Source organism: Apus apus, chromosome 4, assembly GCF_020740795.1.
Source record: "Apus apus isolate bApuApu2 chromosome 4, bApuApu2.pri.cur, whole genome shotgun sequence".
In the NCBI taxonomy this organism is placed as follows: domain Eukaryota; kingdom Metazoa; phylum Chordata; class Aves; order Apodiformes; family Apodidae; genus Apus; species Apus apus.
Window position 1 is genome coordinate 91,701,994 of NC_067285.1, and position 22,145 is coordinate 91,724,138.

At 40.4% G+C, this 22,145-nt stretch overlaps 2 protein-coding genes across 2 annotated transcripts; both read left to right on the forward strand.

The window, feature by feature from the left end:
- Positions 1-165: 165 nt before the first annotated feature.
- LOC127384241 (toll-like receptor 1) lies at positions 166-4,840 on the forward strand. Its single transcript, XM_051618329.1, has 2 exons — positions 166-184; positions 2,752-4,840. Exon 2 carries the CDS (start codon positions 2,816-2,818, stop codon positions 4,775-4,777), a length of 1,962 nt encoding a protein of 653 aa, XP_051474289.1. The 5' UTR covers positions 166-184; positions 2,752-2,815; the 3' UTR covers positions 4,778-4,840.
- An 8,132-nt stretch (positions 4,841-12,972) lies between these two features.
- On the forward strand, positions 12,973-15,444 carry LOC127384214 (toll-like receptor 1). Its single transcript, XM_051618298.1, has one exon. The coding sequence runs from the start codon at positions 12,973-12,975 to the stop codon at positions 15,442-15,444; it is 2,472 nt and encodes an 823-aa protein (XP_051474258.1).
- The last annotated feature ends 6,701 nt before the right edge of the window (positions 15,445-22,145 follow it).

Consider the following 22,145-nt stretch of genomic DNA (forward strand, 5'->3'; position numbering starts at 1 on the left):
GCTGGATGAGGGAAATACATCTGGAGGAAACCAATTGCCATTTCATAAACTGTCAGTAGATGGCACAAACATTTAAGAACATTTAAAAGTCTGGGCGTTTCTAAACACAGTAGGATAGAGTTACAGGAAGTTTTTGTCTTTTCCTGAGTACTTTTTCTGCTTTTTCGAAGAGCAGGGATTTCTGGTAAGAAACTTTTCACTTTATGGATTTTATGCAGTTGCTGGTTTGCTAAAACTGTTTTCTATCCTGCATCTTATTTGCAAATGAGCCATGTTTTCCATAGAGGGTTACTAGCAAGTGTATGATGTACTTTCAAATGGGTAAGAAATGAGAGTAAAGTTGCTTATGTTCAATAAATTTATACAAGAAGCTGGCCAAATAGCAGTCTCTTTATATTAGCACTGCACCCATAATAAGGGGGTGATTTAACAGGATGTTTTTTCTGCGGTTCAGGGATGGATCTAACTTGATGGTACTTCTAAGAAAGATGTATTTTTAACATTTGAGTTTTGTATTATGCTGATAACTTGCAAAGTGCATGCCTTAATACTGAGCTATCATAGCTCAATGCTTTCTGTACATTTCTTACATTAAAGTTTAGTCAGTTTATATGGAGATTATATTTGAAAAACTTTAAAACATCAATTTTTATCTTTTCTCTTGCTCTTTTACAATTTCTTGCTGTGATCTTGGTTTGCTTACCCTGCTGGATGGCTTCTCTGCTAATATCTTGATAGTATGCTTTTTGTCAAATTTGAAGTCCTGAGGATACTTCTGAATTAAAAGGGATATGACTACAAAGGATAATTTCTACAGTGTTAGCTCCCAAATGATGAGTCCAGTATTGTAACAGTTACAGTTACAGTTGTTAATTTTGTTGGATAGGGTATTCTATAGAAAGTTTTAAGGTACTTGTAAATAATTTGATGGAAATGCCAGGATATAACAATGAGAAAAAAAATCAGGCCTATGTAGAAGACCAGATCTTTTTTTGTCTAGTCCCTGAATATTGCTACAATTTTGTTCTAAGAGGTAATAGTTATTTGAAGATAGATCTTTTTTCTCAGATTTCTCTTGAAGCTACATATTTTGTTTATTATGCACATTAGTAGTGTTGCCCAAACAACTGGAAGAACAAGATAGAGGGTGCTGATTATCTTTTGTTCTCTGCATAAGCCCAAATGCTTTTTGAGGTCTATGATGGTAAAGCTGCATATAATTTTTCCAAGTCAAAATCTGGAAAAAAGCTGGAAAAGTTTTGCCATATTGTCCCACTAGTTCTAGCTGATTTCCAAGCCTAGTTTGATGCATTCTTTCAAATTTTTTAGTGTTGTACTGCTGAGATTTCATAAGATATATTGTGTTAGATCAAGGAGAATGTACATTTTAGATCCAGTAATGTAGCTCTAAGAAGGCTTGCAGAATGGTTAATGGTACAGAAGATGTACTTGTTGAGGTTGCAGGTTTAGTCCAACAAGGGACAGGCATTACTGTCTCATTGTAAAGTCACTAGAAATATAAACTCACAGTTTGGCCATTTCAATATTAAGGTAAAACTGAAAGCCTGTACAGTCATGGATAAGCACTATGGAAAGCTTTAGACAACAACTACTATTTAAAAGTAGTGGGAAGAAGAGGGGAAGAATGTTCGAAAGAAACAAAAAAAACCCAAATAATTCAGAAATCTGAAAAACAAATTTAATTCAAGATTTACACATATTAAAAATGTTAGCTAAGTTCTTACCAGTTCCTCTTTCAGAAAGGCAGTCTAATGGATTTACGGCAATATCTAAAAGGAGATGTAAGGAAGTGTTCACAGTGACTGACTTATGGGAAGGCTGGCTGCCATAAAGTCCTGCATTCAGAAAGGAAGTGTGTTCTTCATCAAGGAAAACAGAAGTAAAACCACAATTATGTTTTTTTTCTAAATAGTGTTTGAAAAAGCCTCTCATTCACAACAGAGACATTTGACGTTAATCTCTTTAGATCAGGGCTAGATTTTGTGCACAGAGGTCCTACAACTGGTATTTTTTGTGTAGAATACAAGTATTTTCAGTGTGTGTTTGGTGTTCTCTATGTGCACCTAGCAAATCAGATATAGGGACATATCACTTTCAGAGTCTAAATTCAGGATATGCTCAAGCCCAGACAAGAAGTGAACTCTTCTGTGGACTTCCTCATAACATGAATATAGAACATCCCACCCCCTGCCATGGTCTCCCCAGTTAAATAAGCACTAACAACCAGTCACAGCTACCTAAAGACATTCAGATTTTGATTCACTGTTTTGAACCTCCATCCCATGTTTCAGTCGAGGTTTTGTAGCCACCAGTCTATTCTGAATCTGGTTCATATCCTTCAAGAGAGAACCTGAGGAGATGTGAGGAGATGATGACCATACTGACCTCAGATACTGTACTTTCTGATCAAAGTGTATTATATAGTTGTGGGAGGCCTTCATACTACATTGAATCACAGCAGTAATTGTGTAAGTAAGCAGCAAATTTTAGTCACCTAGGAAATCAGACATGATTCGTAAGTAACAGCCTCATTATATATTAAATACAGCATATTTGCCCAATAGAAATTTTGGTAATGTTCTCTTAATTAATAATGCCTTCATTGCTTTCTGAGTCAAAGGGAGAGATGAGAAGTTTGAACCTTAACAATTCAATCTCTGTGATGGTTCCTGCATAGCCACTTAATGATATAATGTTTTTTTGTTGTTTTGTTTGTTTGTTTTGCTACAGGATTAAAACAAAGATGGACAGATAAGAGAAGTATTGAGCCATCTGCAGGGAACCAGAAACCAGTATGACAAAAAATAAGAGATCTCTTAGAAACTTTTTTATTTACAAGTGTCTGTTTGTATTAACTCTTTGGAACAATGTCAGTCTGACTGTGGAAAATGAACTCTTTATATCTGTTTCTAATGACTTTCCAGAAGATGGTTCTGACAAAAAAATTAAGACCCTGCCACTCCTGTATACAAATACTCATCAGTCCAAAGCTAATTTTGACTGGGTTGTGATACAAAATACTACAGAAAGCCTGTCATTGTCAGAAATCACAAATGATAATGTAAAACAATTAGTAGCTTTGTTATCTAATTTCGGACAAGGCTCCAGGTTACAAAATCTGACACTGACAAATGTGTTAGTGGACTGGAAGTATCTTATTGAAATTTTTCAGACTGTATGGCACTCATCCATTCAATACTTTAATATGAAAAATGTAACACAATTGTCTGACGTTGAAAGTTGTCGTTTTGACTATGCAGGTACCTCTTTGAAAGCATTGACATTGAAGAAAATTTTAATCACAGATCTGTACTTCACACAAGATGACTTGTACAGAATATTTGCAGACATGAATATTGCAGCCTTGACAATAGCTGAATCAGAGATGATACACATGCTGTGTCCTTCATCTGAAAGTCCTTTTAGATACTTGAATTTTTTAAAGAATGATTTAACAGATCTTCTTTTTCAAAAATGTGACAAGTTAACTCAACTGGAAACGTTAATCTTACAGAAGAATAAATTTGAGACCCTTTCCAAGGTAAGCTTCATGACCAGCCATATGAGATCACTGAAATATCTGGACATGAGCAGCAACTTGCTGAGTCACGATGGAGCTGATGTGCAGTGCCAATGGGCTGAGTCTCTGGCAGAGTTGGACCTGTCCTCAAATCTGTTGTCAGATTCCGTGTTTGAGTGCTTGCCAGTCAACATCCAAAAACTCGACCTACGACAGAATCAGATCACCAGTGTCCCCAGGGGGATGGCTGAGCTGAAGTCCTTGAAAGAGCTGAACCTGGCGTCCAACAGGCTGGCTGACCTGCCGGTGTGCAGTGGCTTTAGGTCCCTGGAGTTCCTGAACATAGAGATGAATTTGATCCTCACCCCACCCGCTGACTTCTTCCAGAGCTGCCCGCGGGTCAGGGAGCTACAAGCTGGGCGCAACCCGTTCAAGTGCTCCTGTGAACTGCAGGACTTCATCCGCATGGAGAGGCAGTCCGGGGGGAAGCTGTTTGGCTGGCCGGCAGCCTACGTGTGCGAGTACCCGGAGGACCTGCGGGGAAGGCAGCTGAAGGACTTCCACCTGAGCGAGCTGGCTTGCAACACAACGCTCCTGCTGGTGACAGCTCTGGGGCTGACGCTGGTGCTGGTGGCTGCCGTGGCCTTTCTGTGCATCTCCCTGGACGTGCCGTGGTACGTGCGTATGACGTGGCGGTGGACGCAGACGAAGCGGAGAGCTTGGCACAACCACCCCGCGGAGCAGGAGGCCGCGCTGCAGTTCCACGCCTTCATTTCCTACAGCGAGCGCGACGCGTTGTGGGTGAAGAACGAGCTGATGCCAAACCTGGAGAAAGGGGAGGGCTGTGTACAGCTGTGCCAGCACGAGAGGAACTTTGTCCCCGGCAGGAGCATCGTGGAGAACATCATTAACTGCATTGAGAAGAGCTACAAGTCGATCTTTGTCTTGTCTCCCAACTTTGTGCAGAGCGAGTGGTGTCACTATGAGCTGTACTTTGCCCATCACAAATTATTTAGCGAGAATTCCAACAGCTTGATCCTCATCTTGCTGGAGCCGATCCCTCCGTATGTTATCCCTGCCAGGTATCACAAGCTGAAGGCTCTCATGGCAAAGCGAACCTACCTGGAGTGGCCCAAGGAGAGGAGCAAGCGGCCCCTCTTCTGGGCTAATCTGAGGGCAGCTATTAGCATTAACTTGCCAATGTGTGATGGAAGGAGGTGTGAGGAAACAGATTAAGAATGTCTCTCATGGAGTTTCTTCTGTTTTTCTTGGTGAAACAATAAACATCTATTATTTCCATTGGTTGTCAATGTATGTAATGTTTTGTTACAGAGCCTTGTTTCTACCTAGTTTTCTATGCTTCCTCCTAACTGTACGCAAAATTCAACTCGCAACTGGAACTCTCTTGAGATTGATACAGAGATAGCAAATCACTAATAAGTTTGGATGTGGATTTTGAAATACAGCTTGAAATACTATAGTGAATTTTTCTCAGCAGAACAAAATCTGGAGCAGTTGGTACAGTCATGTGGCAGAATGCTTGAGCTGCTGGAGAGCTTGCAGAGCTGCATTACTCACAAGGCTTATGCAGCTTGGTCATAGGATCTGTTTTGCTAAAATGAGTTTGCAAGTAAGAAAATTATGCATCCTGATATGTATAGGAGTCCAGAGTTTGAGATGGTTTCTGAGTAGTGTTTTCTCAGATTCAGTGAAGCTTAAAAGGATAGGACCCAGGTACAGGACTTTGTAAACATCCAGCACAGGTGGACAAAAATGACCATGCCACAAGAGAGGCCTGAGTGAGGAAGAAAAGTTTGGGGTTATTCTTCTTTCTAAAAAAAAAAAGGAAAATAATTTAAAAAAAAAAGAGAGGAAAGATAAGCTACTTCACCTTTAGGGGCTCATAGTTTGGCAGTGCTGTGAGGGGGAAGCAGTGGCTTGACAATTAGAATTCTAATTCCTATCCCCTGGTAGAGTCCCTGTACCATTTTGATCCTGAGTGGTACCCTGACTAAAGGGACTGAGAGGGTGTCTGTCTGCAGTGACATCTGGAACAAGTCTGTCAGCCTTCATCATCAACTGGCTGTATCTTGAGAAACTCTTGACTTCTCTGCTTCATGCTTTCCCCACTCCCCCCCCTCCTTTTTTTTTTTCTTCTCACCCATAGATGTTATTTTTGCTTATTATTAAAAAAAATCTGTCCTTTTCAGCCAAAACAGTATATTTTGCAGCATAGCTATGAGTTCTGATAAGAAAGGCAATAGCCAGTCAGAGGCTGAAAATTTTTGCCAATCTTGGGACAACAGGTAAGAACCTGTATTCATGGATTAAGAAAGAAAAGCTATATTTACAATATTTTCTCTCCTTTATGGAAGTACAGCTGGTACCTCTACATGTACTTGTGGTATTTTGCCTTCAAGAAAACATGGCTGGGCTCTGACAGACATTCACAAGTGCTGAAGAGGATCACAGCAAATTTTGTCCTCAGAAGGGGAGGTGTTTGCCATCTGGAATACCAGACTTAGATGACCAGCAAGCAGGAAGTTTTCCTTCCAAAAATATGTTTTGACATGAATATGAGAGAAGTAGGGATGTCAAGATGAAATCCTCATTTAGTATGGAATGATTTACATTTTATCTCATTCTTGTCTTTCATTATGGTTAACAAAATATATTATTTTTTTTTTCTTGAAGTCTAAGCAGGCTGAGGTCTCTTGATTTGAAGTCTTGAAGTCTGAGCCCCTGTTTAATGATTGTAGGGAAAAGGTCAAATTTAACACCTTTAGCTTTCTCATCCCACTTAGCCTCAAAATTTACATAGCACAAGTATTACCAAATTGCAGGCATTTCCTTCAGAACTGCAGAAATAAATGTTTTCTGTGCTTCTTCCTTCCTCTCCAACTAATGCTTCAGTGACTGATTCATTTAACCCTTTGAAAACTGAAGATGAACAGACTTGACTTGGTCTGCCTGTCCCTTTCACAAAACCAGGGACAGATGGATTGTTACATGGTGTCTTGAGTGAAAATTTTCTTCAAATGCCCCAGAGTTTTAGGTTAGCAGCTCTGGAAACTTTTGTAATACAGTTAAACCCCTGTTGTGTGTGAAGTTTAAGAACTCATATGTATTCTGTTGGCTGGAGGAAAGAGAAACCCTCTGAAATTGAGAGAGTGCACCAGGAATCCTTCCTGTTACTGAGGTGGGAGTCCATGGCTGCTGCCAGAAATTAATTATTTCTTTCAGGAGAAGAAGTTGTTAGCAGGGGGTTGCTTGGAAAGAACTTGGAAACTATACGGCCTTTGGCAATGTAACTAATGTGATCATAAGCAGAAATACATAATTATGGGTTTCTGGTATAAGTCCAAAATCCTGTTGTGAATTATATTGGAAAGGGAGGCTTCTAATGAGCATGGGGATAAATTAAAACTTGTACTTTGGAACTAGAAGCCCACATACTATTAGATTTTTGTCCATGCTATGTGCCAGGTAATTGACTAAAGAGGTACACATACAGTGAGTTACTGGATCTAGTTTCTCAGATTTCACAGGAGAGAATGAGTTTCTCAAGGGATGCATATCAGAGTATTTCAAACAATTATTTTAGCCTCTGCCATACTGTGAGCACTTCCTATGAAAGCACTTTTGTCCAGGAAGAATTTTTTCCCATGCATGGGGCCATGTCTTAGTCTCAACACCCTGTATCAGCCACTTTACCTGCACACTTTGGAAAGTAGCTGCCCTTTTCTGTGCACATGGTGATGTGAGTCAGCAATTAGTCCTGCACTGAATGCTGTATGCACTCTATGTGTTGGGAAAAGGGAGTGTGTAAATATATTCTGATGTCAGATACCATATCAGAACAGATTCCTGGCATTTGACTAGTCATCTTGGTGACTAGCAGAAATGCTGTTTTTACATAGATAATAATATCAACATAGCAAACTGATAACATGGGGGTTAAACACCCTCCAAGACATAGAAAATGTGCAGAAAGAAGTGAAAGTGTGAAGGTTTTTAGGTATATTTAACAAGTGTGTAGCATAAAGGAAACCGAATCGCAAAATAATGCGAGTCCTGACACAATGTGGGTTGCCCTGCTGAGAGCTAGTCTTTAGTTTTTTAGATTTAGAAATGTTACAAAGCATCAGCACTGAAGCACAGTTGCAGAGGGTTACATCAGGGAAAAGAACAGGACTCCATGTTAGGTGAGACAGTCTGCTGAGAGGACAGTTCAAAACTCCTGTGAAACTTGTGTTTTTACTCAGGGATTTAGTTTGGCTGTTTTTTCTTTCAGAAAGACCAAGATTGACTATAATTTTCATTTGTAGCCATTGTTCAGGCAGGAGGAAGGACTATTGCTAAACCAATAAATGCAAAAGTTCTGTGTTCTGCAAGGTGTTTCTGTCTTACCAGTTGGATCTCCACAGCTTTGTTCCTTGTGTCTATTTATGCTGAAGTAAACTAAACTTGGGCATAAGTCCAAACAACCTCTGCTCACTTTGACTTGGAGTGGCGTTCAGTAGTCATTTTGCCTGCTTGACAGAGAACATTACGTTGTGACAACGAGAGTTGCAGTTGAAGATAAGGTCTTCAAGATGACCAAACACAAGGCTTTGCACCCTTTAATAACTGCATTAACTTTTCATGCGTGCTTGGATGAGTCCATCTGCTCTGGCTATGTTTTAACTCCGTGTTTCACACAGAAGTTCTGCTCTGCAGTTCTAGTTGGAGAGATTCTTCACACTTTGGGCATAGTGCTGGTCCTGAACAGCTTCTGATGCAGTTCCTCTCTGAGTAGGTAAGGCAGAAGTGTGAAATGTACCTTGAGGAAAGGCTATTTATAAAGTTAGATGGTCTTTGATAGTATCAGCTCCAAAAAACCCCAGCAGTATAAACTTCAGAAAAGGAACAAGGTGTCTGTGTGAGTGAATGCATGTTGAGTATGGAAGGGATGGCATTTAGCAGGTATATTCAGGAGGCATAAACAGAAATGCACTGCTATCATGCAAAACAGTTAGCAGACCAAAACCAGTCCCAAACACAGTTTTCCTGAGCTGGTTGCTAAAAATATAATTATTCAATGTTTCTAATGATTTATCAGAGGTAGTCAGGTGTATCGGTTTTATCATAACTAGTTGCAAATTATTATTTTTTTTTAATGGAAAACTGCATATTTGAGTGTATTTTAAAGGCTCATTAAGAAGGGTAGTAAGTAAATTAAATACACTACACCTAAAGTTGCAGATGTCCCCCCTCTGGAAGTGTTCAAGGCCAGGCTGGAGCAGGCTTTGAGCAGATTGGTCTAGTGGGACGTGTCCCTGCCAATGCAGGGGGGTTTCAGCTAGGTGATCTCTAAGGTCCCTTCCAACCCAAACCATTCTGTGATTCTGTGATAAAGGTGATACTTTTGCTTTTTACAACTGTATACACACTGGAGTCAGTTCTGACAAAAGCTGATGTATTTGATTATATCCATGCAGCAAAGCTTTTTCATGGATTATATTGGAAGTAAAACTGCTGCTGATCAGTGTAATTTAGTTCTCAATTTGATTGTGATATTATTGTTCTGTCAACAAGCGCAGTAGTCTGTTAATTTTCATGGATTAAAGCTCAGCATTGCAAACTTTGTCCTTATCTTGAAGACAAGACAGGATCAGCTGACAACCAGACTCCTGCTGCTTATTGTGAAACATTCATGAACCCCAGTCTTGTGGATCACAGATGTCTCAGAGTTTTCTGTAACGTATTACTCATAATTTGCTGCACTGAGGAAAGAGTAGTTTCAGTTCAGTTTCAATTCAGACTTACTTATGAATCTCAAGATGGAGCTCAGAGATTTTCTTTCAGCAAAGCAAAGGGTTAAATTCTTCTTTACAAAATTGAAAAGGCAATTGCAAAATAAAAGTTTCAAAGGGATCTCATGGAAGCCTGAAATACAGCTGGCACTGCTGTCTAGAATAAATTTTCATACTTCTCAGCTTCTTTAGCTGAATCCCTTCTTGCCTTCCACTCTCCTCCAAGGCGCTGTTTTACGTCATGGAGTAAACTCTAGTCTGAGTCCAGAGTGGGCCCAGGTGCCCCCTCTCCCCCTAGCTTGCTCATACTTGAAGAATTGTTGCATACTTCATTAATTTAATATTAAAATTAATTAAGATTAAATACATCTTCATGTATTCATCTCTTTCTTCCATGCTACTTATTGTTACTGAAACATGTTGTATTAGTTGGGAGGCTTATGGGAGCCAGGTGTTGGTTTTGCTTGTTTACATCTGCCTTTGCAATGCACTCGCTCTCTGCTCTGTTGACTTGCTTGCTAGGCCCTTGAACCTGTTCAAGACATGAATTGAACAGCTGCTTTATTTGATTCATCCATTCCCAGACTGACCTATATTGCTGTGTTCTTTACAGCTTTCATGTCATTACAGATATTCTATCTAGTTAATTTCTAATTTTTTTTTAAGGAAGCTACATAGAATCATAGAATGATTTGGGTTGGAAGGGACCTTGCAGATCACCTAGTTCCAACCCCCCTGCATGAGCAGAGACACCTCCCACTAGATCAGGTTGCTCCAAGCCCCATCCAACCTGGCCTTGAACACTCCCAGGGATGGGGCTTCCACATCTTCCCTGGGCAACGTGTTCCAGTGCCTCACCACCCTCACACTGAAGAATTTCTTCCTAATGTCTAACGTAAATCTCCCCTCTTCCAGTTTTGATCCATTACCCCTTGTCCTCTGCCTCCAAGCCCTTGTAAAAAGTCTCTCCCCAGCTTTCCTGTAGCCCCCTTGATGCACTGGAATGCCACTATGAGGTCTCCCTTGAGCTACAATGTTGGGTATCCATGATAGCCTTCTGAGGCATCTCTAGTGTAAAAATGACTGACTTGTAAGGTTTTGAACTGTACTGGTTTGCCCATGTAAAAGCACAGTAGCTTCGATAGCTTTTGCTATCTGTCAGTGTGCTGCATTAATTAGTCTGCTTTCTGAGGAAAATAACTTAGTGGGGTAGAGCTCTGCAAGAGACTTTTCTGTGAAGAGATGTTAGTGGTGAGGGTTCTGCTTCCTCCTTTCTGTGTGTGTGCAAAAAAGAGGAGATGCAGTTGATGAATTTCTAGAACATCTGTGTAACCAAAAGAAGCAGACATGACATTTGAAATGCAGAATTATTTAAATGATCTTGCCTTGGTGAATATTCTGTACCGTGGATAGTTTTATTTCTTCCAGCACAGCACAGGTATGTGAATTTTATAGAAGTAAATGTATTTCAAATTTAGACTGTTAAAAGTTTTGTTTCGTTTTGTTCTTAATACCAACATTGTAGGGAAATTAAATTGATTCTTAAAATTATCTATCCTATATAATTCAACCCTGTTCTTTCTACTTCCTGAGGTAGTGATTATTAAGGAATTAGCATCTCATATGAGACTCCCCAGCTTGAAGTTTACATATGTTTGAAATTCGGTTTGGAGTTAGCTGAGTATGCAGAGGACTTTTGCTGTTTCTTCGATCAGAGCTGAATTCTGAGCACAAAAGGTGGGTTATATCTGCTTGATTATTTACATTCTTTTCTTTTTATTATATGTATTTTGGACTCCATCAAATCTCAGGTGTTGGTGTTTCTTCACTGATGGAAGATACTCTTGCATTTTGAAATTTCAGTGAAAATGCTCATCAGTATTTTGAATTTCAACAAAGAAGAAAGGAAAAAAATGTTGGGTACAGCGATTTCCATTCTCAGCCAAGTCTGAGAGGGGTAACTGTTGGTCCTTAATATTGCTTTGCTAGACATATCTGCTTCATTGTTTGACTGTGATCTAAGTGCTATTCAGCACAGATCATCCCTTCTTGCAGTGTATAGCATAGAATGAACAGTAAGTTAAAACTCATCTGACAATGGAACATGGACCATTGTTTTTTATTCCCTTCAGAAAATTTCTTGCTTTGTGCCTGGCTCCACCTTTGCCCGGGGGAAGTGCCTCTAGATAGTTCCACTATCTTTACTGATTTATTCATTTATTTGTTTTGGTGATGTTAGTTACACATATTTTGGCTTATTTGAAAGGAAACTTGACTAAGCTTGGTAGGAGACTTGGAAGGGAAGGGATGAGTTTTGATATCAGTCAATCAAATTATTGGGGACTAACACATGTTATAACCTAGAACTGAAAAAGTAGTGCTTTTGGTTTTTATTTAACAAAAGGTCACATGGGCAGAATTTTAAAACTTTGTTTATTTTTCAAACACAATCAGCAGGGGAAAAATATTGGGCCTGTTGATGAGTTGCTTATACTTCATTTTTCTCTGTGTTGTGTTAAATGCTTGATGACGAGCGAGTAGTCCTTTTTGGTGGCAGAACTGATGCCTCTCCAAATCCACCTAGGCTATTGATAGACATGACTATATATTAATTCTACTGGACCATTTTCCATATCCACAAAATCTTTCTGTTCTTGGGATTTTTGATCCTTAGATCTAACTAGATTAATTGTCCTCCACTCTTTCTAGAGAGGTTCTTGTCAACTGTGGGATAATTTGAAAAATGCAGGAAATTTTCAAGGGCACCTAGGAGATCCTTGGAAAGGACACTTTGGAAGCATCAAGTGTTTTCTTTCGGATTTTGGGTACCACTGCTTCATACCTAGTGCCCAGTTATGCTGAGATTTTCCTGTTAGTGTGCTTTTGGACAGACTGGCATCACAATATAATTCCTCCTCAAGCTTCGTGGCTTACTGGAAAAATGGACCCAAATGTCTCTGCGTTATAGCAAAGACAAAGCTGGTCAGCTTCTCTGACCAGCTGACCCTGAGGGAGTGCAAGGTGGTGTCCCAGCTCTTTGGAGCATAAAGCTCTACTCTTTGGAGTGAGGAAAATCCTTTGGCTGTTCTGAGTGAAGAGGCAGCTTTTGTACTGGTTCCTGTGAGGAGTCCTTGGGGCTTTTTTATTCTGTCCCCAGATGTGTGTGGACATGGGGTGTAGGGAAATAACAGATGGAAGGCTTCTTGTGCTCTCCTTTACTCCTAAATGTACCAATGTCTGTTTGTACCAGTTTTGTATTTTCGAGACTGTTGAGAAAGTTGTATTTCTTAACATCTCTGTATTTTTTTTTTTGCAAATTAGTGGTTGTATTCCTCCCATTATGAAGGAATTAATTTCTACTTAACTGAGAAAACTAATAATTAGAATGGAAGAATGGGGGCAAGGAGGATTGATAAGAACTTAGAGCGAGTATGAAAAAATAAAATTTTTATATTACATAGATCTTGTATTTATTTTTATTATAGAAATAAAAAGCAAATTCAACAATACAACAATTTTGACAAATCCCATGTGTTTTCTTTTCATAGGGCTGGACTCATCGCTGAGACATATTGAACAAGAAACAAATAAATGCTTCTGTGTTTCTGTAAAAAAACAAGATAAGACACAAGCATAATGAGACTCCTTACAAATATCTATGCCTTTGCTTGTGTCTTTATATTCATGTTATGGGATAATATCCAGCCAACTGTGGAAAATGAATTTATTGCGAATTATTCAAGCAGTTTGCTAACTAATGTTCCCAAAAACATCCCAGTCCATACACATGTATTAGACTTATCATATAATAGGATCTCTGGACTTAGTGTCTCAGAATTTATTTATCTTTCCGACCTTCAAGTATTAAATCTTTCTCATAATCTAATTACAGAGTTTGACTTTAATGTCTTAACTTTTAATGAAGATTTAGAATACTTAGATTTATCTCATAATAACATTTTGAAAGTTTATTGTCAGACTCTTGTATATCTTAGACATTTAGATCTTTCTTTCAATAAGTTTACTGTGCTGCCCATCTGTCAGGAATTCGGGAACATGTTCCATTTGAAGTATCTAGGATTAAGTGCCACAGTGATACAAAAGTCAGACTTCAGGTATATCATACATTTGCAGCTGTACACTGTCCTCCTAACCTTAGAAAACTTTTCTCTCTATGAGCCTCAGAGTCTGACAACCTTGAACACAAGGAGCCTCCACATTGTTTTTGCAGCAAACCAAAACTTCAGTTTTGCCCTCTTGTATGATGGAATGAGCACTGCGGAAGACTTAAAAATAGTTAACTTGAGATATAACTTGAGCTACAAAGATTTCCCTTCTCCTCCTTTAATGCTTCTGAAGAAAATCAAGACAACAGCCCTCATGCTTGACACTGTAGACTTACAATGGGCTATCATTTTGCAAATTTTTCTACTTATTTGGTATTCACCTGTGGAGCACTTGACTGTGAAAAATTTGACTTTTCGGGGGCCACTAGGGGTGATGAATGAATATGATTTTCTACCCTTGTTTAGCTCTTTGGAACAATTAATCTCTTTGGACAACTCCATGACAGCACTAACATTGGAGCACGTTCGTAATAAGGTTTATTCTTTCAACCAGGAGATTCTATACAGACAGTTTTCAGAGATGAATATTGCCAGTTTGACAATATATGATGCATATATGCCTCACATGCTTTGCCCCAATAGAACAAGCTCATTTCAGCATCTAAATTTTTCTCACAATGCCCTGACAGATGCATTGTTCCAGAATTGTGGCACACTGACAAATCTGAAATTACTTATTTTGCAGAAGAATAAATTTGAGACCCTTTCCAAGGTAAGCTTCATGACCAGCCATATGAGATCACTGAAATATCTGGACATGAGCAGCAACTTGCTGAGTCACGATGGAGCTGATGTGCAGTGCCAATGGGCTGAGTCTCTGGCAGAGTTGGACCTGTCCTCAAATCTGTTGTCAGATTCCGTGTTTGAGTGCTTGCCAGTCAACATCCAAAAACTCGACCTACGACAGAATCAGATCACCAGTGTCCCCAGGGGGATGGCTGAGCTGAAGTCCTTGAAAGAGCTGAACCTGGCGTCCAACAGGCTGGCTGACCTGCCGGTGTGCAGTGGCTTTAGGTCCCTGGAGTTCCTGAACATAGAGATGAATTTGATCCTCACCCCACCCGCTGACTTCTTCCAGAGCTGCCCGCGGGTCAGGGAGCTACAAGCTGGGCGCAACCCGTTCAAGTGCTCCTGTGAACTGCAGGACTTCATCCGCATGGAGAGGCAGTCCGGGGGGAAGCTGTTTGGCTGGCCGGCAGCCTACGTGTGCGAGTACCCGGAGGACCTGCGGGGAAGGCAGCTGAAGGACTTCCACCTGAGCGAGCTGGCTTGCAACACAACGCTCCTGCTGGTGACAGCTCTGGGGCTGACGCTGGTGCTGGTGGCTGCCGTGGCCTTTCTGTGCATCTCCCTGGACGTGCCGTGGTACGTGCGTATGACGTGGCGGTGGACGCAGACGAAGCGGAGAGCTTGGCACAACCACCCCGCGGAGCAGGAGGCCGCGCTGCAGTTCCACGCCTTCATTTCCTACAGCGAGCGCGACGCGTTGTGGGTGAAGAACGAGCTGATGCCAAACCTGGAGAAAGGGGAGGGCTGTGTACAGCTGTGCCAGCACGAGAGGAACTTTGTCCCCGGCAGGAGCATCGTGGAGAACATCATTAACTGCATTGAGAAGAGCTACAAGTCGATCTTTGTCTTGTCTCCCAACTTTGTGCAGAGCGAGTGGTGTCACTATGAGCTGTACTTTGCCCATCACAAATTATTTAGCGAGAATTCCAACAGCTTGATCCTCATCTTGCTGGAGCCGATCCCTCCGTATGTTATCCCTGCCAGGTATCACAAGCTGAAGGCTCTCATGGCAAAGCGAACCTACCTGGAGTGGCCCAAGGAGAGGAGCAAGCGGCCCCTTTTCTGGGCTAATCTGAGGGCAGCTATTAGCATTAACTTGCCAATATCCTTTGAAGAAAATGATGAGCAGAGTGATGTTACTTCTACTAGTAGTGTAGGTCAGTATGTGAATGACTTGAGTGTCTTGCATTAAATTGTGTTAATGACATTTGTATTGTTTCTTACACTATTCCTTGTTTATAGCAAAATGTGTGATACATACAAATATTGCTTGTTCTAGCCATGAAATAGTCTGAAGTCTTTTGTGTTTGCCCATTATCAACAGAGGGAAGGAGAGAGAAATTTCTATTGTGATTAGACTGATTTTTGAAGACTTGGGTTGCCTTTATTTTGGACTTTTCCATGGGTTATGGCCATATTCGAAAGCAATAAAAGTAGTGGTAGGTTCAATGTCATCAGGACTGATAAGGCATGCATTTGGTCCTTGTTGTGACATGGATGTTTTGTTGTTAAGGTGGAAGGGATGTGATTCTTGGGTTTAATTAAATAATATGAATTAATTCATTAATATGAAGAAGAAAACTCTTTTTATAACCTTTCCCGGTCACTAAGGGTACAGTATCCCTACATGTTCAGACCACACTGGGGTTTGTTATGAGTTTGTTTTCCCCTCTTGGGAGTCTTTCTCTTCATCACATACACTTTTCTGGGTAAAATCTGAAAGTTGGAGCCATTAACCCTTTTAATATTCTTCTTCCTTTGCTGTAGTAAACATTTCCATCTGTCTTGATTGACCTACCAAATAATGGTTTTATATAATTCACTTTTCCCTACCTTCAGAATAATAGTTAATACCTGAACTTATGAAATATTTAATAGTATTATCACTACTTTCTGCTATGATCATACCAAGCTATATTGGGTTGCTTGTTTTTTCCATTTTCTAAAATGCAGTTACATATTTCAATATAATGTTTCTTATTATGAGCTCTTTCAACTGTAAGAAGGCAAAGAAAAAATCAGATGCCTCAATCTACTACCATCTCATTACAAAAATTTTCCGCAGTTGTGCTACTGTAACTCTTCTGTTAAATTAGAAAATGTATTTTATTGCTATCTCTCTGCAGTAGCTAATAAGTAACCTACATTATAATGTAGTTTTATAGGTATTTAGAATATGTTTTACATAATAATAATGGGAAAACCCCTCATATTTATAGAAAATTAGCAATGCTGCAAATGAACTGTGGGAAACAGAACTTGCACAACCGATGAGAAAGCGTGATTTTACCAGAACTGTTGCTGAATTAAGTAATTTATTAAGTATTTAAACTCAGAAGCTTGATGTTTGTAGGCAAATCCCCTTTCATCTCCAGATTTTCACTGAATTCTGTTACCTTGCTCTTTTATTAGCAGGCTCTGAAGGTCAATGTGCAGGTGAAAAAGGAGTAATTTTCCTTGAGAAATAACTTGTTTGCTAAAATCAAACTAATTAAACTAATGGTATTTGTTGATAGGGGACTTCTTATAATTTGCTGTGTTTGGATTTAATTTGACAATCTAACGAAATTCTCGGTTTTTATCTGTTACTAAATTTCACTGGTGCTGAGGAGTTGTGTAGTTGTACTCCCTGCTGAATGCCAACACGGGGTCTCTGCAGGCAGCCGGGAATGGCACGGGAGGTGACTGGCCAGGCAGGAGATGTGATCCTTGCCACTCGCCCAGGCAGCTGGCCCGGTGCCTGCCAGGCCTGTGTGGTAGCAGCCAGATGAAGCAGTGGACTGGCAGATATGGGACAGCTTCCTGGTGGCCAGAGGTGCTGAGACACTGCTGTGCACCCACCTGCCAGCTCAGGTTAACTGGGTATCCCAGTAGGATGCTAGATGCCTCCTCTACTTGCTGGTCTTTGGAAAGAAGGGCTAAAAATCTCTATTAATTCTTAATTTCAGGTGAAAGGAAGTTGGCTACTGACTTGATAGTGCATAACTGAGGTCTCCCTCTTTCCAAAGCCAGGACCAAGCTTTTATTACAAAGGACTGATAAACTCTGTTTCCACAGAAGTAGTGATGTTAAATCTGGGGCTGCAGCCTGAACGCACCACTGGAGATGTGGCATTTCCTTCTTAACAGGTTTTTCCCAACTGTACAGCACCTCTCTGGATGCAGGTTCTTCACTACCTCTGGAACATCACTGCCTGCTCTTACTTGTCTGGTTAAGGTTTAGTGGGTTCTTTATTTCAGCCACAGCCAGAGTTACATCTGTCCATAATTTAAGACTCATGCTATACAGCTCTTAGGTACTTCAGGAACTGTTCAGTGGCAGAGGCCAGTGCACATTAAGCTGGCTAGGAGTTTTGTAGCCTTTATCTCTCCAGGGCTCCTGTGCTTTACAGTGGAGAACACTACCAGAAAACCTGTGCCTCTCCTTCCTAAACACTTCTCTCCTTCCCAAGCATTACAGTCTAAGGACACAACTACCATTCAAACTTAGTGGTAACGTTTTAATGGGCACAAATTCTGTCCTGTTTACCAGACAAGAAAAAGGAAGTAAAATTTCTCAAGTCAGGCTTTCCGGTTGCTGTAAATGTGACACATCAGCAAGCTGGGTTTTTTGTCCTAAATGAAGTTCAGAGTCTGGGCTGTGGAAGAGTCCCTCACCTTTTAGACTGTTCTGAAACCTAATTTGTAGGTAGGTGTGAAAAAAATATTTTGGTTTCTGCAGTCTGCCAAGTATATTAATTTTCTATATTAACCCTGTAGCACCCCTTTATACTCAATCCTTCCGACCTCAAAAATCTTTCAGGCACAAGTATTTTAGTTATTTACATACAGTTAAGTACTCTGTGGCCGCTCCAAAGTGTACTTGTGAGTTCCTTTGATAAAGCAGATTCCTTTATTTATTTATTTATTAAAAGTTAGCATTTATCATTTCTCATAACTACTCTGTTGGAACTTCCATTTCGTTCTTCCCTGAGGCTGTTTCTGTTCAGAGGGTACATAAAATATTGATTATATTTTGGTTTTACCCAATGTATCAAATTATCTTTTTCACAGGTTTTTATGAGGCAATGCTCTATTGAAGATTCTTTTTTAAAAAATTATTTTATAGAGGTTTTTCTCGAGGAAAAGTTTTCAGGACTTACAGGACATGACTATCTCATTGAACTCTTGAGGTACTGTCATGCTTATGTCCATATTATAAAAATGACATCAGGTGCTCCTCTCACTGAGCTCACAGGCCTGGAAGCACACAAGAAAGCAACATTTTCTATCAACTTTTTTGCTTTTTGGCCCGAGTTTTAATCAGAGAAGACATGTTCAATGTGTTTTTATGGCTAAAAATTGCAGTAAAGACACATAGTTAAGTCTTGAATCCTTGAGTAGATTTCTGTGCTTGACAGGATCTGACTCAGTGATAAAAGGTGAGATAGCGGGAATAGCCTCATTTCTTTACTGTGAGAAAATAAATAATTTCTTTACAGTCTTGTAAAGGTAACAATTTTCTCAGACCAAGGATGACACCCAGTGGCCGATTAAATTATTGGTGACTCCTAAAAATGAGCACTCATGCTATAGAAATGATGCGTTTTGCCTCTTGGGAAAATGGAAATTAACAATTACATTGGCCCAGTGAATGTTGGAGCCTCTTACAGGTGTGTGTGGGTGAGAGAAGACAGGTCAGGATAAGCCCTTCCTCCTGGCAGCTCCTGCACTGGGCCAGGGGCTGTGGCTCGGACCCGTACTCCATTGGTCCCTCCTGCCAAGTGGCTGTGGAGTGCAGACACTGACTGGGTTGCTAACAAATGAACCTTAGACATCAACACCATGATGTGAGCACTGACTCTTGCTTTGCAATGACTGGTCCTTATGTGCAGGCAGGAGGGCAAGATATACAAGCTGGTGATTTTCTCGCATTTTGTTTGCTGTTGGCAGGGTTTTATTTTTATGCCTCATTTCTGCTGTACCTACTTTCCCTTCTGTACATCACCATGGGATAGTGTAGGCGCTTGGTGGGCTGATCTGCTGGGTCCCGGGCAGCAAGACACCAACATCCCAATGCAATTACTTCAGCAGGAATGGAAAGTGGAAAGAGATAAAAATAAATTCAGCTGGGCTTACTCTTTTTAGACACCTGAAAAGGTGTAAAGAAATAAAAACCACCCTTCAGCCTGCTCAACATGCCAACATCTGTCAGGATGCCTGTCGATGTGCCCTGAGGTGGGCAGGATCTATATGCACGGATGAGTTGCAATCGGTGTCTGCTCTGGCACCCAGGCCTGGGAAAGGCCCCGACAGCTGTTTTGAGAGTGATAAAAATACACAAAATTGTACGTTTGATGCTCCAGACCTGTCAATGAACTGTGTACTGCCCACATGAGGAGCAGGTGAACTACTTTTGTGAGCTGGCCACCAAGTGCTCTCCTGCGCACGGCTCCTCTACAGCTCAGGAGCCAGAAGAAGAGCAGGTGCTTACAGGCAGCCCTTGCAAGGCCTCGTGCTCTTGCCCTGCCTGCTCCTGTCCTGTCTGCTCCTGCCTTCAGCCATATGGGGGGCACACACTGGGGCATGTACAGGCCCTGTATGGGCTATCCCAAACCCTCCAGGCTCCTGCTTGCTGCCTGGAGGCAGCAGGGATCCCTGGGCCTACCCCCCACCCTCGTGCTGTGTCACTGCTCTTTGTCATACAGCGTGTGATGACATGACCCCAAACAACATTCTGAGGGTTTTATTAACAAGTATAATACATACACATTGTATGCTAAATATAGTATGAGGACTGTACAGTACAAATTCATGTTCACAGTTTGACATGACAAAATGTCATTACTGAATTCCCATTGGACTACTGAAATAGGAACAGTGAAGGTACATTAAACATTCACATCTTTAGTAAGAAAAGATTAACAGAATGTCTCCATATTTGCAAATTATAGTAATGTACGCTATAAACCTTTAATTACCCAGTCTTATTAGCTTATAAAATATATTACATTTTATTAAAAAATTCTGCATAGTTTATACAAGTATTAAAGTAAATATAATGTCCCTGCTATATTTGCAGGTGAGAGATGCTAAGCAGGACGATTATTTTGACCGTCTAATATACATACATTTAAAAAAAGTGCTAATATCTGTAAAATATAATGAAAACTGGTGTAGCCCTCTTAAGATATGTAAAATGCTTTGTAATTTTTTGCTAACCTTGAGAGAGACAACAACATAGTTGGAGAAATGTCCCTGCAGAATGGGGGTATATATTAAAATGAACTCACACACAGTAACATCTACTTAGTTTTTTGCAATTGTCTTAGAAACTACCAATTTGTTATAATCAAATGGCTTAATCAGACACATTTTAGTAAAACAGTATTACCTGTTGCACACTGCACAGTGCAATACTGATAGGGAAAAAAGGGTTTCTTTTTAAATATGCATGTTCTGCAGGATTAGGGTTTTCTATCTCAATATCTAAACTGGCTTGTCTTTAGGGTGAAGATGGAAGGAGTGGCTTTAAAAACGTTTAGTTCTGTATGTTTAAAAAATGCAAGATATCCCTCAAATAAAAGTTTGCTAAAATGAATCAATGTGCTATTTAAGATGTAAATTCACATTTTCAGCTGAAAGATAAAAGTGAATTTTTGTGACTTTTTTGACATCCCACAAAGACACCAAAGACAAAAGTGAGAAATCCTAAAAGCAAAGCATTTATATGAAATAACCTCAAATATTTATATTTAATATATTTCTGTTGTCTTAAATCACAAGGCACATGGACAAAGGTATTTTAAAGTTCTATTTAATCTCCAATGTATTCGTCCCCACCACTGGCAAAAATAGTTTCAGGAAAAAGGCCCGTAAGCTAATGAATGTGGCAAATAACCTAGATTAAACTCTCTGAAGTAACTCTTCTTTACAAAGCAGTCCTGCTTTTAGGGTACCAGATTTTAGATTTCAACAAAAAAAAAATACTACTAAAGAAAACATTTTGTGAAAGCCTGAGAAACAGAGCATTCAGAAGAAATGTTTTTATGCATTTGCATTCATTACGCTAAGTTGGGACCATCAAGATGATTATTTTCACAGGATCTCCTCTGTTTGTTTCCCTGTAACAGAGATTAGTGTTCGGCCCAGGACACCCTCAGTAGACTTTTGACTGATGCTACAGGGGCTGTGCACAGCCTCTCAGCCACTGATGTGTCTGCATTTATGGAACTGCCATTAAAACCTAATGAAGGAGGCCAGTCCTAGCACTGCTGGCAATGAAAATATCCAACAAAAATTCCCATTCTAGAACAGCTGTTCATTGCTGTAATTCACTTCCCTACGAGTTCCTCAGTGTTACTAACAGGGCCAAAAAAAGGCAGACTCAATCCTGGTTTTTCAGCTCTAGAGATAAGAGGATGAGGGCCAGTTACAATATGGATCTGGGACAACTTCCCTCAGTCCTGGGTGAAGTGGTGACATGTATGATGCTGTACCAGAGAATATGGATCTCCCTCACAAAAGCTTTGCAGCACCATTCCCAGCCCCCCTTTCCAAGCCCCCATTCTCCCCTTTTCAGAGCACACGTTCAGAGCTCTGTTCCTTGAATAAAATTGCCGGTTCCATATTCCCACATGTAAGATTCGTTACACAACTGGAACAATACTTTGCATTTCACAGCTATCACTGTAGGAGCATTCTTCTCTGAGAGGTACAGACTTTATCCTTTGCTAAGTTTATGGGTATGAGGATGTCAGCAGAATAGCTGGTAACCTCCACCTCTAAGTGAAGGCTCTTTGTACTCAGCCTCTTGCATCTGCCAGTTTGCTGCTGGACTCCATGAGATGTACAAGCACAGCCTAGCTGCTCCATAAGCTCAAATATACCCACCTGCAGATGAACACTCCACCTG

Bases quoted from the DNA above. Each gene is read 5' to 3' on its own strand.
- LOC127384241 (XM_051618329.1), top strand. From the start codon at position 2,816: ATGACAAAAAATAAGAGATCTCTTAGAAACTTTTTTATTTACAAGTGT.
- LOC127384214 (XM_051618298.1), top strand. From the start codon at position 12,973: ATGAGACTCCTTACAAATATCTATGCCTTTGCTTGTGTCTTTATATTC.